The 19875-nt window shown below is 48.3% G+C and overlaps 1 protein-coding gene across 1 annotated transcript in view; it reads left to right on the top strand.

The window, feature by feature from the left end:
* Positions 1 to 19875, top strand: part of LOC146808943 (protein BTG3-like) — an 89682-nt gene that overhangs the window by 40486 nt on the left and 29321 nt on the right. Inside the window, exon 3 of the mRNA XM_085614261.1 lies at positions 8725 to 8862. Coding sequence (XP_085470387.1) covers positions 8725 to 8862 — 138 coding nt within the window. The remainder of the gene's footprint in view (positions 1 to 8724; positions 8863 to 19875) is intronic.

Here is a 19875-nt window from a genome sequence, read left to right as displayed (position 1 = left end):
CCGAAATAAATTCTCTAATGAGAATCCAAGAGGAAAAGAATTATGCATAAATAAGAGAAATAAGAAATGGGAAAGTTTATTACAACGAAACAAAAAATGAGCAATCATGGAAGGGAAGGAAAAAGGACAGTGAGAAATAGAGGAAGAAATGGATGAAAAGAAAAAACTTGAATCTGTGTGAAAAGAGGAGAAAGTAAAGAAGGAAACAAAGCAAATAAGGAAAAAGGATAGAAATACAGTGAAAAAAAGCAATACTAAAAGCAAATGATAGAAAACAAAAAGGTAAACAAAGACGTACCACAAACATATAATGTACAAGAGGGTGGTGGAGCTACATAAGGAAGACTGCAGTCCAGCGGGTAACTCCAGGATGGAGACCAGGAAGAGAGACGTCCTCCAGGCGGGAAAAAAGGGCATCAAATAGAGGACCACGATAAAACTGCATCTGACAGTAAAGAGAAGAAACTGGTTATAAGAAGCACAACAAACAAGAACAAGACACCAACATGAATAAAATCTGTGAAATAAAGACAAGTAACAAACTACAAGCAATCAAAACCTCAATGAACGAGGAATTTCCATGTTCTCTTCTCTGCAGGTATCCAAGAAATGTTTTAGGCTAACAGCAAACCGAACCGGTTCAGCAGGAGTTCTCATTGATGCCTCGTTTTTCAAACTCAATTTCACTGTCGCAAACACAAGCAACATTGAACTCACAGCCTCGTGGAGAGATAGGGAGACCGCGCTGATGGCAGCACCGAGGCCTCTTGATGGGAAGGTCAGACGGAGAGAAGCAATTTTCTTTGTGGGGTTTACATTCAGGATTGTGTGACTAACTTGTTTTAAACGTGTCCAGTTTTTATTGATCAAGCAACTATAGGCCACGAGATTAAGGTATTTCTCTATGGATAGAACCATACTCTACGGAATTCAGTTTTTTCTGCAGGTCCCCACATAACCATTAACCTCTACTGGACTGGCCTCAGCTAAGGAAGTTGTCCTGCCTTTGTGCTCCCCTTAGTAATTCGAGATAGTTATTTTAGGTCTGAGAATAAAGGATAAACTATATGAATTGGTAAGGAAATACCTTGAATCCTAAATTTAAATGGAAATTTAACATGAATATCTGTCTTGTAGTTGGGACTGATAGTTGAGGAATCTTCACATCCATGACCTACATGAAAACGCATTGGAAATGGAAATGTCCTATCACACAACTATTACATTTTTACAGATAGAAGTAAAATTAGGATCAATGTACTACTATTTTAGACTGTTTTCAATTTTTGTTGTGCTTACTCAAAAGTACATATAATTGGAAGAAACGTTAATTGAGATTATTATACATCTGCTTTGCCTCTTAGAGACAATGTAGAGCTTGATTCACAAGACAGTGCCAGCTTTCCAGGTGCATTTCAAGAATGATTTGTGAATTGGCATTTCTGTTTCTGTAACTGTACATCATGTACAATTACGTTTGGTGGCCCTTTTTCCACAGAAATATACTCTTGTCTGTGGAAACCCCCTTCATTCTGCTCCAGAATTAAGGTTGTTCCCTTTTCTTTACCTCCATGTAAATGTCAAAGAGAAAAATAAATTTGTGCAGATCACAATATTTAATTGAATGTACACAATATAAAAAGTATCATAATTGTATAAACCTACAAAACTTTTAAAAGAATTAAAAGCCAATTCTTGCTACAGTCATAATAAATTCTTCCTCTAGAATGTGCCTATTACAACCATTGTGCAGTAGCATATCAAACCTATCTCGGTGAAACAAAGCTTTGCTTCTGAATTTAGAAACTGCCTTTACCACTTTCTGGCCTAAAGTACTTGAGTATTACAAAACTTCAGCACACTCTTCAAAAGTATAACCTGAGCTCTCACAAGAAATGTTTTGTGACAGTTTTTTTTTTAAGTTCTTAGTTTAGGGGACCTGTAAACAAAAATGTGTAATTATTTCTAGATGGTCCTCACAATGTAAACATGTATCTGAGATCCCATAACCAGTTGCCTACCAAACGGCAGTCCAAGCCACTGACAACCCATTATTGAGTTTTACATGAAGTTTGAGTATGGAAGGACACGTGTCCAATTGAAGTAGGATTCTCTTTCTGACTCAACTTCTATCTCAAATTCTATAATTTTGCATCTATGCAATTTGCCGGTCATCGCCTCAGTCCATTCCCAAACTTGGGTTTTAACAATCAATTACCCCCTTCCCTTAGAGGCTTTACAGCACTTGCCCTGACCAAGATTTGGGTTTGTTTTACATACTTTAACAATGGTAAAGATCCGCACCTGAGAACTCCACTACCCCTTTAATCCCCTCTTATAAGGTCCAAGATTTATGCTTCACAATATCCTGGTCCTCAAAAGTAATGGCCTCAATACCATCGCTAGTTCAAATCTTATTTATTCACATTCTCCCTAATTCACACTACAGTCTAGATTTTTGGGATGGTTTTATACAATCGTATTAGTGAGTGGGCAGAAGAGAACTGCCCTACATTCCAGTCAATATGGTTTCAGGAGAAGAGTAGGCACTATCGAACAACATTTAAATTTGTCTGATTACTGGGAACTACATAATTGCACGTCACTCACCCATGTTTAGCCTTTATGGACCTTTCCCAAGCGTTTTGATTGCATACATCGCTCAAAGCACTGGTGCATTCTTTTGGCACAGGGGTTGGAAACGACATTGGTGCACTTCCTAGTCTACCTGCATTCAGATATGAAGGCTTACGTTGGGACCACCGCTGAGGGTGCAGTATAGTCAACAATAGATATCTTTCAAGGGGTGAGGAAAGGGTGCGTGCTGACCCCCTTTTATTTATTTTATACATTATTTTATACATTCATATCCTCTATCTGGTTTTTAAAGCCTTAAACTCCTGATGTTCCAACAATCAATGGCTCCCCTTTCCTAACACTTTTGTACACAAATGACGCAGTCTTAATGGTGTGCACACCAAAAGCCCTGCTGCAGTTAGTGCATAGTTTTGATTTTTATGGCCGCCTTGGATTTTGATACAAATTTTTAAAAAGTATTTTATGTCTTGTGCACATAAAACATGTTGTCCTCTTTCAGTAGGCAAAACTGTTTACCGCATGTTAGCACTTTTTAGGTCTCGTCTGAGACAGCGCTTTAGCGCTGCTCTGGCGAGACTTGTAGTAAGCGAGTTTTGGAAGTGCAAACAGTGGCTTTTCAGGCCTCCAAATACAGTGCATGTGCCCCGGCCGCGCGCACCATTTGGCAGCCTGAAAAGCACTGCCTGATCACTTGCTTTGATGTCCTCAGTGAGCCGCGCGGCCACTGAGGACATTAAAGTGCACACCATTTGCCACCCCCTTCTTGCTTGTTTACTTTGTCTCTGGTTCCCCTCAGGCATCCAGACTCTGCCTCTCTGCGGACTTCTCTTGGTGACCCCTGCTTGTGGACACCGCCTCCTCTGGGCACGGACCGCTCTGCTAATGTTGTTTGTCTTGAGCAGAATCAGCTGCCCGTGACAGGCCTCGCCCCTTTCATGTAAACAAAAGCATGTGTGCCCTATTCCCGTTGATTCTTCTTTCTCCCGCCCATTCTCCTAGAGCTCGCCTTTATTTAATTGATTTCTATTTTTGTCTGATCCCGCTTTCCCCTCCCTGATCCTTCTTTCCCCTCCCTAATCCCTCCTTTCCCTCGCTGAATGCTTCTTCCTCTCCCTGATCCCTCCTTTCCCTCTCTGATTCCTTCTTTATATTCCTGATTCCTTCTTTGTCTTCCTTATTCCTTCTTTCTCTCCCTAGTCCACCCCCATTCCCTCTCACACTCTGACGCTACTTTCTTTCAATTCCTGCCTATTCTCCGTTCGTCTCCCACTTACTTAGTCTCCTCTTCATTCCCTACTTTTTCTGTCTCACATCCTTAAGCCAACTCCACAACTCATCTCTTCGCCATTCCTCCTTCTATTCTTCTCTTCTCTTCCCAGGTTTTCTTCACTGACCTGTCACTCCCTCCTCTTATTCTTCTTACCTTTGAGCACCCGCTCCCCCCTACCCCCTCCATCATTCCTTCTCTGTGCTCCTTTCCCTCCTTCGGCTCTACTCGCCCCTTCTTCCCTGTCCTGCACCGTCTCTCCCTCCTTCCTTCCCCCTTCACCCCCTCCCTTTGTTTCCTTCTGTCTCCGGTCATCACCCCCTGCAGCCTCGGTGCTGATTAATGATCACGGAAGCCCCTCCCGGGGGCTTCTCCAACCTTGAACGGTAATATGGCCGGCTGGGGAGGGCGGCATCCGGGATGCAGGGCACACAATGCTGCGGCGATGCCGGGCCTCGCTCCTGTCCCCCAACGCGGGAATTCATTCAGTGAGCCCCACACGCATCGAAGCGCTGTAGGTACAAGGCACGCATGAAGCACTGCATCTCAAAATGCATTCAGTGATCCAAGTGCGCTCATGATAGCACTGTGAGCCCAACAAAAAGCGCATAAAGCGCTCTGTCGCAAAACTCATTTACTGAGCCCAAGGCGCGCTTAAAGCGCTCCTCCACAGAATACAATTACTGAGTCCAACATGCACAAGGAGCGCTGCTTCGCAGAATTCTTTTAGTGAGCCCAAGGCGCACCGAAGCGCTCCGTGGTAGAATTAATTTTGCCAGCCCAAAGCGAGCACGAAGCGCTACATCTCAGAATTAATTCAGTGAGCATGACCGTGCCATCTCTCAGAATTCATTCAGCGAGCCCAAAGTGCGTATGAAGCCGTCGATCGCAGAATGAATTCAGTGCATCCAACACACGCATAAAGCGCTTCATCTAACAATTCATTCAGTAAACCCTATGCCCGCATAAAGAGCTTAATCTCATATGGTATTCAGTGAACCCAATGCTTCCTTGAAGCGGTCCCTCACAGAACTCATTCAGTGAGCCCAAAAAGCCGCAAGAAAGCTCTGCATTCCAGAATTCATTCAATAAGCCAATGGGTGATGAAGAGCTCAGTTGCATTGGTCCATCGCAGAAGTAATGGCGGGATCCCAATGTGCGCTTCAGGCGCTCCATTGCAGAACTCATTCAGCGAGCTCCACGCGTACCTGACACTCCAACGCAAAATTAATTAAGTGAACCCAAAGTGAGCATGTAGCGCTGAATTGCAGAATACATTCAGTGGGCCCAAGGGACGTATAAAGCGCTCCATGCAGAATTAATTCAGTGTGCCAGATACAGTAAGCGCCCGATCATCACAGAATTCATTGAGTGACCCAAAGCGAGCATGTAGCTCACTGAGTACAAGGCATGCATGAAGCGCTCTATTGCTGAGACACAGAAGCAGCTCCTCTCAATGCCTTACCCTTCTGCCCTTTCGCACTCATTACTTCAAAGGGATGCACGTTCCCTTTACTAATCTGTTTCCTTTGTGACATTGCCAGTTTTTAAATGCGTTGCCTTTAAATAATGAACTATCCGTTTACACAATTAACATTCTATTGGTTAGGGGGTAACCATTGCCTACAAGTCGCCTCGAGCTGAGCTTGCTACCCCGATACAGGGTTTAAGTGATCGTGATTTTACATGCGTGGCCGAGAAGGAAAAAGACTGTTTCTTCCTTCCTGCCCAGGGAAGACAAGGACAGTGTCCATGTCTCCTGCTCTGCTGCTGGCAGCTGCCCACCGCCCCCAGCAGCTGCCCCCCACACTGTCTTACTCTGCCATCCTCTCTGTCTTGCTCCTCCTCACTTATTGACTTCAAGAAACAGTTATTACTTCCTCTTTCCTCTCCTTTCCTTTATTTGTTTCTCCGTGAAATGGATCCCAAAAAATAAATTCCCTCAGGAAATGTCGTCTTTTTGGGCCATTTTTCTATTCCAAAGTGCAGCCTTGGGAAGGAGAGAAATTAAAGGTTCAAAATGTGGAAAATAACGAAGTAACCGATACAATAATAAGAAGCATTTGCAATGCAATAGGTCTCGCATTTACACAAGTTTAAGCGATTGGCATAGTATATATTATAGTATAAATAGTATTTCGCCGAGTTTACTTCCAGTCCAGGGAATGTTTAAGCAAGTGTGTTTATGGCTCATGCCAAGTAGCTGAATACCATAGTTCAGGTAGTGCACGCCACACACTGCTGTACGCCACACACTGCTGTACGCCACACACTGCTGTACGCCACACACTGCTGTACGCCACACACTGCTGCACGCCACACACTGCTGCACGCCACACACTGCTGCACGCCACACACTGCTGCACGCCTCACACTGCTGCACGCCTCACACTGCTGCACGCCTCACACTGCTGCACGCCTCACGCTGCTGCACGCCTCACACTGCCGCACACTGCCGCACACTGCCGCACACTGCCGCACACTGCCGCACACTGCCGCACACTGCCGCATTACTCACTGCTGCATGCTGCACGACACTGCTGCACGGCGCACACTGCTGCACGCCGCACACTGCTGCACGCCGCACACTGCTGCACGCCGCACACTGCTGCACGGCACACACTGCTGCATGGCACAGTGCTGCACACTGCTGCATTACTCACTGCTGCATGCGGCACGACACTGCTGCATGCGGCACGACACTGCTGCACGCCGCACACTGCTGCACGCCGCACACTGCTGCACGCCGCACACTGCTGCACGCCTCACACTGCTTTTATACGAGTTTACACTACTGACATTGTAAATGACAATGCCTTTTATTTGTATTAAAACCAAAACATAAATAAAAGGCATTGTAATTTTACAATGCCAATAGCTCAAACTCTTATAAATGCGAGACCTATTGCATTGCAAATGCTTGTTCTTATTTGGGTCTAACATTTGCAGCTACTCGTTTGTGGGCACCACAAATTGTGCAAAGCACACAACTGTCCATCGCTTGGCACTTTATTTATCCCACCACAACCTGGAGACGGGGGGCGCTCTTGCCACTACTGCAAATGTATAAAACCCAATGTTTGCCCACAGCCACATATGGCACAGGAGTGTGGGGCTTTCAGAATAGTTACCCCATTCAGGCCGGGGGGGGGGGTGGGCTTTGCAGACCGGCTCTTATGGCTCTGATTTCTTCTTCCACCTTTAATTGCCACAGATTGGGATATTCCCTGTATTGAGGCCCACATTAAAGCTCCACCTCCTACTAGGGCTACCAATTTGGAACAATGAGGCGGCCTGCTTAACCGGAGATCGTGCTGGGTTCCCTTAGCTGTGGAAAGGGTCCTCGGGTTCCATGGCTTGCCAGCGTTGGATCCAGTCTTCTTCCGGCCAACCTAGACCAGGCCTTTACTGGCCCAATCAGTAACTTAAACATGAGCAAAAAGAAGTTCCGGAGGGCCCCATAGGATCAGGCGGCTTCTGAAAGTGTTTGGAGAGCCAAAGGCGAGCGTGGGGCCCTGTATGCCAGCAGCTCCAGCTCCTATAAACCAACCCGCAGGGTATCTCGCCAGTCTGGAGCGGAGTCTTCTGTTCGGGTATAGGGCTGGCACACTGGAATATCCGCTGTCCTACCCAGTGTGTTTTGACACCGGTTTAGATTCTTTACCTCGTCACTGGGACGGAAACTCCGGGAAAACGCCGCTGCATTTCGTTTTTCGGTGGTTTTTCTGTATTAAAAGCATTTTCTTCCCTTTTTAAGAAAATTCTCTTAAGAATTTGAGGGATTCACTGAATGGTTTTTTTAGTTCGGTGGATAGGGAGGAAACCTTCATTTGGGGGCCTTTTTAAAAGCCGCTGTTGGAGCCCGTCGCACCATGAACACTATAGATCTGCTGCTTGGTCTCAAAGCTGGGATTTTGTTGCATATGCCTTTGACGGGAGTGTAATTTTTAATTATTGGATGCTTTTTATGTACCTCTTAACATCATACATTTTTCTTGTATGTATTTAACGGTTTGGCATTGAACTTTCATGTGTCCAACTTGTATTCAAATAAAGTATTAATCTGATAGTCCAGCAGTAAATTCCCTGTTTGACTGGCTGTGCTAACCTTTCTCACCCGTCAGTTTATGCCCTGCTTGAGAAGCATTACAACACTTCCCCGCCCACCAGTAGGGGCACTGTTTGACCGGCTGTGCTTCCCTTGTTAGTCCATCAATAAATGCCCTGCTTGAGCAGCTGTTTACCTTGCCCATCCATCAGACTCCCCCTTTGACCGTCTGTGCTTCCCTTGTTAGTCCATCCGATGCCCTGTTTGACCGGCGGTGCTTCCCTTGCAAGCCCATCAGATGTCCTGTTTAACCGGCTGTGCTTACCTTTTCTGCCCATCAGATGCCCTGTCTGACCGGCTGTGCTTTCCTTGTATGCCCACCTGTAGTTGCCCTGTTTGACCAGCTGTGCTTCCCTTGTTAGCCCATCAGATGTCCTGTTTGACCAGCTGTGCTCCCCTTAGCCCATCAGATGCCCTTTTTGACCAGCTGTGCTTCCCTTGTAAGCCCATCAGATGCCCTGTTTGACGAGCTGTGCTTCCCTTGTTAGCCCATCAGATGCCCTGTTTGACCGGCTGTGCTTCCCTTGTTAGTCCATCAGATGCCCTGTTTGACCGGCTGTGCTTCCTTTGTTAGCCCATTAGGTGCCCTTTTTGACCAGCTGTGCTTCCCTTGTTAGCCCATCAGATGCCCTGTTTGACCAGCTGTGCTCTCCTTAGCCCATCAGCAGATCCCTTGTTTGACCGGCTGTGCTTCCCATGTTAGCCCATCAGATGCCCTGTTTGACCGGCTGTGCTTCCCTTGCTCCTCCAGGTGTATCCGAATCAACCCCTGGCAGTATGTCGATGAGTCTGTGCTGAAGGCCTGTGCCCAGAGTGGCCTGGTTTACTCCAAGATGCCGCTTCCCGTGGAGATTACGCTCTGGATTGACCCCTATGAGGTCAGCTGCCGGTGAGTGAAGTGTCGGAGGTGACGGTGGTTGTGGATTGGAAGAGGTTGGTGAGGGACAGGAAGTGGGCTCGCGCTGCGGGGGCCTGTGTTACGCACTTGGCTCGATGCTCTTGGTGGGAAGACTGGGTAAATGTTTTTGTCACACTAACAGTTGTGGGCACCCTTCCCACAGTCACTGTTCTTGCATGCCCAGTTTTGTCTGTGGGGGTGGGGGGGGGGGGGGAAGAGGTTGAGGGGGCTGAGGTTAAGGGGGCTGAGGTTTTGAGGCAATGTCTCCATATTCTGTGTTTCTTTATAGCATCTTCGTATCTAGCGATGCTCGTTGGTGTTTGTGTAGCACATAGCTGCCACCGGTGTGCCTCGCAGCGCTCCAGCAGCCAGAATAGCTTAGTCTGACCTGAATGTGTGGTTGGAAGAGTATGTGGTTACCAAAGGCTCTATATGGGGTGAGAAATGTTTTTATCCTTAAATCTCAACACAAGTGCTTTCTGAGGCGCAATGACCATGTTCTGCTGTTTTAGATTATCCTCACACATTCGTAATCTCTATAGATACGAAGTCTTGGAAATTGCCTTTACACAATCTCCTTCAGTGACCCAAATCCCCTAAAACGGGGCGGGGCTTAACTGTCTGAAATAGTCTGTCTGCTTTAGGCTGTGCACGCCTGGCCCAATACACTCGCCGAACCCACTCAGGGTCGATTCATAAAGTGGACACAAGAGGGGGCTGCTGGCTAAATGTTCTTTTTCAGGAGCTTGTTCTTTTAGCGTTGTCCTTCAGTCTCTGGATTCTTATACTTTGAAACAATTTGGTACAAAGTACGTGGGTGTTCGCCTCGCTGGCAGCAGTAACTAAAAGGTAACATTACTAGAGGTCGTGGGGAGTGAGCACCTACTGGGATCTGCGTTCCCATACTTTTTGTTCTTTCTGGAATGCTAACAGTTCTTAAACCTGCTGAAAAGGCGTTCGTGAACGATAGCAGGCTCCCGGTAGAGTGGCCAACTGGCATCGGGCCCGGCTCCAGGAATTTTTTTTGGGTGGGCCACTGCGGGCCCTATTTGTCGCTTATGTCTAGCCAGGCCCACTTCTGGACCCTCCTCTATCTTAGTCTTACAAGGCCATGTAAAACGCACTCTTTTCCAAATCTTTCTAAATGTTAATCACTCTCAAAGTGTCCCTTTGATGGGAAGAGCAGGTTTCTGAGGTGGGAGTATCAGGCAAGTGACACTACTCTGGCTCCCTCTGTGCGAGCCTTCAGGGAGAATCCCTCTTCATTACTACCTCCACCTGACCCCTGACTCTGCAACACACTCCCTTACTGTCTTGATTATCCACTTTTCTACCATCCCTTTCCAGTGCGTCTTCTCTCGCAGCTGACCTTGGTCCACAGCCCCATACCAGCCACTATCTGGTTCCACTTTCATTATTCCCAGTAAAAAACATTAGTAAAATCACCTCCAAACTTGAAACTTTGAATATAGCAGTAAATATAATTAGCACGCACTTTAAAGTATGTTCGCCAGTTACCCTAATGACCCGACTGCTAATTAAACAAGCATTTGCACCGCAATAGGTCTCGCATTTGCAAGAGTTTAAGGTATTGGCATTGTAAATGACAATGCTTTTTATTTGTTTTACAAACCAACACATAAATAAGAGGCAGTGTCACTTAAAATGCCAATAGCTCAAACTCGAGCAAATGCAAGACCTATTGCATTGCAAATGCTTGTTTTAAATCTCGCGCCTCTTCTGGCCATGACGCTCCCTTGTCCTGCGGGTTTTCATATTCTCGCAACCTTAGTTCATTGAGAGCACTTCTGCAATGAGGACAAGTGTGAATGGCTTTTTTTTTATATAGCACTTACTACTTCTGATGAGGCATCGTGATTTAGTAGTTTCGGCTCTGAATGTACAGTCTAGTGTACCTTTTATTAAAGGGCTCTGACGTAAACTCGGACTACATGCGCACCATATAAAAGAAAATGAGCATTTCTCCTGTGTGAACCCTCTGTCTGTCCTTCAGACAGACCCTGTCCGCCACCCGGTCACAGCAAGCACTTAAAACGATGTGCAGGCTTCCAGCACATAGGCCATGCAATGCACAGCATGACTGCCCCTAACGTATGTCTTCCCCACAGGTCCACATCAGGAATTGTTGGGTGTAAAGTGATAGGTAAGGCATGCCAATGAAAAGCACTGAGTAGATAGACTTCTGGACTTGAAAGGGCCTGGTTAAAAAAACACAAATCGATGTTTTTAATGTGTTATCACTTGCATAATTTTGTAAAAACTCGTTATTGGTTTTTATGTATATTTTTGTATGTTTATTTGTACCTGTAGGGGACAGTGGTGCAGTCATTTGTGCGTTTATTCTAAATTAAAATGCCGTCCAGAAGGATTTAGGCGAGCGCCACAGTATTATTTCACATTGTAACTCATTCTCAGGGGACGACCATACAGGACTAGGTCAGCTGTGGGTACAGATCACCCCGAATTCAGTGCCCATTTCAAACTCAGAGGGATTGAAGGCAAAACTGGTCCAATAAGAATGTCCGTCTAAGCTGAATGTTGCACACAGCAGCAGGCGCATTGACAACATGGGCTATACTGCCTTGCTTTGTATGCTATTGGGCCCACTGCCTTGCATGGTTTCATACAAGCCTCGACTTTGATTTGGTATGCACATCTCCCCTTATTGAACCCCATGTACGACATAAACTGCCTCTTCGTGTTGATTGTTTAGGAGGTATGAAGGCGGAACGTGCAGAGTCTCTGACAAAGGCAGTACCCACTGAGCTATCCACATAAAATTCAGTTTATCTGCATCTGAAAACTAATAACAGACAAAATGATTGCTCTCCAGCAGGATCATAAATCACCGGAGTGATCTACATTTTTTATTATCGTTGTGCATTGTTGGCAGATTTACTGTGATGGCCTAAGCTCATGTTTGGGTGGGCCAGGCTCATGTTTGGGTGGGCCTGGCCCACCCGGCCCACCCTCTAGAACCAGGCATGACTGGCATAGGTGCAAATTCAGGATGAGTGTAAAAATTCAGGACAGGTCAAAATTCAGGACAAATTCGTGACAACAGGCACGGGTGTAATGAAAGTTGAAGGGGCCTCGTGCAAGGTACACAGAGGGGTCCCGCTTCGGATTTAATCCGGAGCTCTCCAGCATGCGTACAGTTCTGAGGGGCCCCCCTGCACTGCGGGGGATGCGGGTGCCTGTGTTACGCCCCGGACAATAGATATGCTTTGTATGTCGTGCAATAGTGTATAAATAGTCAAGGAACATAAGTCACTTCTCCTGCCCGGTCACTTTCTCCTGCCCGGTCACTTCTCCCACACCATCACCACTCCTTTGTCATTTCTCCTGCCCCCACCTGGTCGCTGCTCCTGCCCCCACCTGGTCGCTGCTCCTGCCCCCACCTGGTCGCTGCTCCTGCCCCCACCCGGTCGCTGCTCCTGCCCCCACCCCCCGGTCGCTGCTCCTGCCCCCACCCCCCGGTCGCTGCTCCTGCCCCCACCCCCCGGTCGCTGCTCCTGCCCCCACCCCCCGGTCGCTGCTCCTGCCCCCACCCCCCGGTCGCTGCTCCTGCCCCCACCCCCCGGTCGCTGCTCCTGCCCCCACCCCCCGGTCGCTGCTCCTGCCCCCACCCCCCGGTCGCTGCTCCTGCCCCCACCCCCCGGTCGCTGCTCCTGGCCCCCCCCCCGGTCGCTGCTCCTGGCCCCCCCCCCCGGTCGCTGCTCCTGGCCCCCCCCCCGGTCGCTGCTCCTGGCCCCCCCCGGTCGCTGCTCCTGACCCCCCCCCGGTCGCTGCTCCTGGCCCCCCCCCCCCCCCGTCGCTGCTCCTGGGCCCCCCCCGGTCGCTGCTCCTGGGCCCCCCCCGGTCGCTGCTCCTGGCCCCCCCCGGTCGCTGCTCCTGCCCCCCCCACCCGGTTGCAGCTCCTGCCCCCCCCCCCCCCCCCGTTGCTGCTCGCTTCTTTTGTCCAGTCACTGCTCCTGCCCTGTTCACTCTGTGTACAACATTGACAAATTACACAAGGGGGCAAGTTCCCCACAGTACTCTGTTCGGGGAAAGCTCCTCTCTGTAATCGAACTACGATCTCACTGGCACATGATATGCTAAGGGCAGGCGCATTGTCATTTGGAAGGGGATAATCGGCCTCACTCGGAATGACAATGGGCCGGCCCACAGTCTCAGTGCTCAGGGAGGGGCTGCTGCTCTGGAGTTCAAAAGTGCGAGCTGGCCCCTGAGAACTTTTAATCTCTTGGGGCTTCTCGCAGGGAACGCTGTAATTAATGTCCAAAATAACGGACAAAAGGCATCCGAAAAAGGAATGATTATGGACAGCAGACATCACACCAAAAGGACGGACGGTCCAAGAACTTTATGGACAGTTGGTCACCCTAGCTCCGGGCATGAGTTACCAGCAAAGCTGGGGCTCCGCCAGGAAAATTGGCAGCATCAGAGGGTCTGCTATGTTCATGCCGGTGGGCTATGCCCACTGTAGTAATGCCCCAAGGAGTGTTTAGCTTCACCACCCCCTTTGATTCAACACCCCCTGTGATTCCTGATGGTCACAACTGACGGTCGGGGAAGATATAAATAAATGGACCTGGCGCGTGACCTCATGGTGGTAACCTGCGTGTAGGTTTGTACTTCATGATTCAGTTGGTGAACGTAAGCCACGTAATTGGAACTCCCACACGACCTATATTTCTTTCTATGGGCTCACTAGACCAGGTTGTTGTGAAATCCCAGCCTTCAACACGTTCTCAGACATCTTATGAAGTGCTCTTTCACCTATTCCAACAGTGTATGCTATCTAGGCGGGGTGGTGTATGCATATGATTGTGCTAGTGTGCTGTTGTGTGCAAGGTCAGAATGGTTGTTTGGTAGATTTTGGGGGGGGCATATCAAATGTTTTACATGTATCATTTTTGAAGTGTAGTACCATACCAATAGAATTGCTACATGTATTTAGTCTGGGTTAGGGTCACTGGGGTCCGCTTCTGGTCACCGCCGCATGCCGCCTACTGATGGAGCGCCATGACACCTCTGTAGAGGTAGCTGTTCAAGCTTTATAAATGTCGGTATTATTATTGTATATTGGCACTGAGAATTTGAAACACTTTTTTCTTTTTGTACAGAGAAAAAAAAGTATGTTAAACACGAACAATGGGCAGCCCCATAAAGCTCTAGTGCACCTATAGAAAGAAATATAGGTTGTGTGGGAGTTTGAATTACTTCGTTTTTTGGTTTTTCTCCCAGACTCCTAGACCTAAAGACTAATTTGAGGGGCTACCTACATACATTTAGAACATAAGCTACATATCATGGGCCGAGGCACAGGTCTCATAGACAATTGGCAACAAGCGGGTGTTTACCCGTGACACATCTTGTCCTCCTCTAGGTGTCGGGACTCCCATTGGCACGAGTTCCCTGCCGGATGACAGAATCCTGTTCAGTGCTGGTGCAGTGCCGCGCAGGCTGTCGGCTAACCACTGTGGGAAGGGGCTGAGGTGTTCCACTTCTGCATTCAGGCAATCCGCCTAATTTTTGATGTGCCCAGCTCCCCTTATCCACTCCAGCCCCAGCAGATTGCCTGGAGGCCTACGCCCCGTTTTTTGGTGTTACCAAAGGGGAAGATGGACAGAGTGTTTGAGCAAATCAAACACTCTCCCCCAGTCAACTGATCTGAGTTTAATCCATCATTCTTTAGCTCACTCCATGACCCCAGTTCAGACATGGCCATATGCAAAGCAGTCCATCATCCCCTTTGGTATCGCTCTGTTTTTTGGTGTGGCATGGCTGTCTGCCAACACAGCCGCTGCCTGTAAAATATGAGGCAAAGAAACTAAAGAAAACTCATTCAACACAAGGTGTGTGGATTCCAGCAGGAATAAGTGGGTGAACGCTCCACATCAGCCTCCATACAGCCCCAGCAGTGTTGGGTGTTTTTTGCCACTTGCCATTCACATGGCAACATCCCTAAGCCAAGTGATTGGGGCCAAGTTCATGATCATTAATAGTGACAGAGGAGTCTTGTCTGAACAGGACACTGTCATTCACTGAACCCTACTCAGCTCAGCGCTACACAGTACAGCTACTATTCTGCCATACACCCAGTGAAACGCTTATTGATTGATGGCCCCTCAGATCAGGCACCAAAATGGAAAGACTGGGTCGAGCGTCTAGAGATATATTTTGCAGCAATTTATCTCAATGATGAGACGAAGTTCCATGCTCTTACACTTAGGAGGGCCATCCATACACAAGCTGGGAAAGTCGGTAGAGGAGGCTGGACCACTGCACACAACACACTGAAGCGAGCACTCGCAGCCCATTTCGAACCCCTGGCAAACCCAGACTCTAAACGACTTCTGCTACGTCCGACCAGGCAATTACCGGAAGAATCCGTTGACCCATTCTGTTCTCACCACCGAGACTTGGATAGCGCCTGCACACTCCCAGACGACAATCAGGGCTCCATTCATTCAATTAATCTACGCTGTGAGAAAACATTCTCCAGGTTCCAGGTATGAGCATGGCTGACATGTGGACCATGAGTAGGTCGAAAGAACTGGCCAAAGTACGAGCCGCCCACATGAAGGCAGCGTTACAGCACACCTTCAAAACCTAGCCAGTCAATGCCATGGTTGCCAAGACCACTGACGAGAAGAAAGCAAAGCACAAACCAACATGTGAGCGCAAGATTAGTTATGGATGTGGGGACTTTACCCCCATAAGGCTTTGCCCAGCACAAGGGAAAAGGTGCTCAGCATGCAATAAGGAGAATCATTTTGCAAAGGTTTTCTTCAGTGTTGTCGGAGTCAAAGACTCAAATCAGTCAATACCGTACTTGCCACAGACTGTCCAATGGAGGAGGGGGACATGGACGATGACGTTGAAGCTGTTCACGTAATACATGCCATGCAACCTGAGGGATATCCACGCAAACTCATCCTGAAGTGTAACATACTCCTGAATGGGCATCCAGTGCAAGCAATGATTGGCACTGGTGCTTCCATCAATATCATGGCCCAGTCGACAATGCTCACTTTGCCAGCCCCACCCGTCTGGAGACACACAACTACGAAGGTCTTTGCCTATGGGTCCACCTCTCCACTCCCTTTAGCAGGAGTGTTTATAGCTGAAATTGCACATGAGTCTCGATCGACACGGACCAAGAGATGTCCCAAAAGGGGGCACCGGAGCTGCTGGACAGCAGAGCATCTTAATCTTGTCGCATTTGCACTCGGTGTGCACCAAGAGAATGTGGATGATTTACTAGCCCAGTGTGCATCACTATTTGAACGCATAGGCTGTCTGAAAGACAGATTGATAAGGTTACACATTGACTCAATCGAGCCAGTAGGTTTGAAGAATTGACGGGTGGTGTTTCCTCTCCAATCTAAGGTGGAGGAACCGAACAAACTGGAGCAGGCGGCCATTGAGAAGGTCGGTCTGACCCCCTAGGTGTCCCATCATGGTTTCAGGCAAGCCCAAGCACCTACTTAACTTGACCAAACTGGAGTGGCATTTAACGCTCCTAGTCTTCTGATACAGTGGCCGAAAGGAGTGCTTCAAAGTGGTTTTCGAAAATAGACTTGCGTGCTGGTTATCACCAGTTGATTAGATACCGCATCCAGAGTTATCACCACCTTCTCCACCCACGTAGGCCTGCGGAGATACAAGTGGCTCCGCTTTCGAGTCTCAAGTGCGGCAGAAGTCTCAAGACCCCATTAGAAGTGTGCTTGCTGGCCTAGACTGAGTCCTCAATGTCTGACATTTTAGTCCACAACCCCACGTTGGTGGAATCAGATCAGGGTGTCACCAGATCCTATCAAGGTTCAGGACTTCCAGGTGGCCCCAGCACCCACCAATGTGACCGAGGTCAAACGTTTCCTGGGCATGGTTACATACTGTGGCAGATTAATCTGAAGTCTTATGGGCCTCTGCTGAGGGATTTAGTCCAGTCTAATGCCGTCTGGAACTGGGGGCCTGACCAGGAGAATGATTCCTAAGCCACAAAGCGCACCCGATCTGCTGAAACCACCCCAATCTATTTTGACCTGGCAATGGAATCCGAGCTGTAGAGTTGACGCGAGCCCCACAGGCCTCGGCAGTTTTATCCCAATGGCAAGGCAATGGTGAGTGGGCCCAGGTGGCATACGCCAGTCTAGCACTAACTGTCAGAACAGAGGTATTCCCATATTGAAAAGGAAGCACTTGCAGTACACTGGGGTTGCTTTAATTTTTATCTTTACGGACAACGTTTCATTGTGTACACTGATTACCTCCATGAACAATGGGATGAGAAGTTTGTAATCGTTCAAATCCCCACTTCAAATCAAAAAATGTATTCTCCAATTGGAAGAATATCACTTCAGTGGTCTTTCGCCCAGGAACCCAGTGGACTATCTAGACATGCCCGCCCTGCCACCAAGAGTGTGCATCTTTATGCAGAAGAGATGGAAGTGCATTTTTCTTTTGTCGGTGAATACTCCAGACCATTCCCGATCTACCTTGAGGCAATTAAAGTCAGCTGCACCGACTAATGTATCCAGTTGAGCATTTCCATAGTGCGATCTGGAAGGTGGAACACTACTTGACAAAACCACTTGCACAGATGCCAGAGTGACATTGGCCTCCCTACACAATGTGCCGAATGCGTTGGTGGTGTCCCAGGAAGGTTACCTCATGAGGGAATCCGGCCTAGTGGTTCCTCGACTTTTGCAACAGCGAGTGGTCGATTTGGCCTATCAAGGTGTCGTTAAGACAAAATCTGAACTCTGGTGTAAGGTGTGGTTTCCCAATCTGGATGCCCTGGTGGAACAAGCCATTCGCCAATGCTCCCTCAAGTCGCAGGTCCTGCTGATCCACCCCCACCCATTATCACTGAAGTCATTCGTCCCTTCCCCCTCACAGCGAGCCAGTGTGGATTTTGGGAGCATCCTGGATGGGCAGCACATGCTAGTGGTCACAGATGACCTTTCAAAGTATCCAGAGGTTGAAGTCCTGGAGTCCATTGCTGCTAGCCATACTATTCCTTGGTTGGAGAAGATTATGGCCGCTCATGGAGTACTCAGAGCTGTACACGGACAATGGCCCTCCATTCTCGAGCAAAGAATTCACCAAATATCTGCCCTCCCGGGTTGTCCGCCATCGGAAAATTGCACTCTCGTTGGCCGCGGGCAAATGGAGAAGCAGAGCGCTTCATGCGCACTCTAAACAAAAGCATCAATCGCTTTGGCCAATGGACAAAATGTGGACTGTGCTTCTGCATGGCTTCCTGAGCTTATAGTCGGACTTCATTCTACAACTCATGAGTCCCAAGTCCTTATGCATGAATCTAGAGGTGGAAGGCACGGCAAGAGCAATTTGAAGACGCACTGCAGAGACGTCACTTACAGAATGAACGCATGACCAGGACTCGCAGGGCCAAACTGTGTTCTATCAAGGTGGGTGACATGGTGATAAGAAGCAGACACTCCCTGGAAAAGTTCACATTACCATTGGAGCTGGATCCGTGGAAGGTGCAGATCACTGCGCAGAAGGATGGAGACCATTACCAGGAATGTCTTTAAGGCCTATCAGACTCCTGTGAACAGTCCCCAGATGGACCCCATTACATCACAGGGTGTGGAGTTGTCGTCAGAGGGTGTCTTTGCCCGTCGGTCATTCTGCCTGGCGCCCTCACCCTTCGGGGCTGGAAGAAACGGCTCCCAAGCGGAGCCATCACAGCTGTCATCTGAAAGATACCTCAGCCCTGTGTATGGAGTCAAGTGAGTCAACTGAAGGTGTCATTCTTCTAGGAAGAGGTACCACCTTCGACCCCACCCAGTGAGGTCCTCTCGTTTGAAGGATTTTCTGCTACAGTGAACATGTAATGGAGGATGTATGTCTCTCTTTCTTAGAGTTGTATTTTTTTATTTGTCGTTTTTGTTGGTTAAGTAGGAATGTTATGTTCATGCCGATGGACTATGCCCACTGTAGTAATCCCGAAGGGGTGTTTAGCTTCTCCACCCCCTGTGATTGCTGATGGTCATGGCTGTGATGTAGGGGCCGGGGAAGATATAAATAAATGGACCTGGTGCGTGACCTCGTGCGCAAAACGTAACCTGCGTGTGGGTTTGAACTTCATGATTCAGTTGGTGAACCTAAGCCACGCATCACGGCCCGAGGCACAGGACTCGTACACAACGGGTCCTGCCTTTTCAGACACTGCTGCTGAAGTCCTCACATGGGGGTCAGACATTGTGCGGGCCAGTGCGGATGGTTTGCTCGCAAACGCCTTTGTTCCAGCGGAGTGTAAGTGTTTGTACACCTCTATTCTCACCTGCTACTCTGGATCACCTCTGAAAGCTTTCAAGAATGTGTCCTGTCCATTTCAGGGCCAGTAACTGTTTGCTGCACAGGAGGAGTGATGTGTAAACAGGACAGTACTGCAGGACTGCTATGCTAATGGCATGAATTCTGGGACACACAGCTATTTGGTATAGCATCGGTTGGCCCATGGCTTCTCGCCACCCATGCAGGTGGACTCTGGCCCCATTGTTGGCCACCTCCATGCCCCCATGGCAAACCACTGCCCTTAACTCATGATGGCAAATGACGTCCCTTAGTGGGCGAGTAGCTTTTCGAGGGGTTGAAGCTCAACACGTCGGTTGTTGTAAAACAGTTTAATTCCTTCATCTTGGGTCGAGCTCAACTTACTATATCAATGTATTGAGGTTTATTTTGGATGAATTACCCAATAGAACATTACACAAATGCCCTTTATTAATTTTTACCATAATCCTGTATATGAAAATATATCCAGTAAATCCTAATTTACCATGGACTGCTATGTCCCCAGCAGATCATTAGTGTGACGTCAAAGGTTCTGATCCTACACCAGATGCGTGGGAAAGTGCCTGCAGGTAGAAGGGATTTAGACTCCAGGCAGGATGTCCATCACAGGGCCCAGACTGGAGGAGCAGAAGGCTCATGGCCTCCTGTGAC

Source organism: Triturus cristatus, chromosome 7 (assembly GCF_964204655.1).
Source record: "Triturus cristatus chromosome 7, aTriCri1.1, whole genome shotgun sequence".
Taxonomy (NCBI): Eukaryota; Metazoa; Chordata; class Amphibia; order Caudata; family Salamandridae; genus Triturus; species Triturus cristatus.
This window is presented reverse-complemented; position numbering and strand designations above follow the sequence as displayed.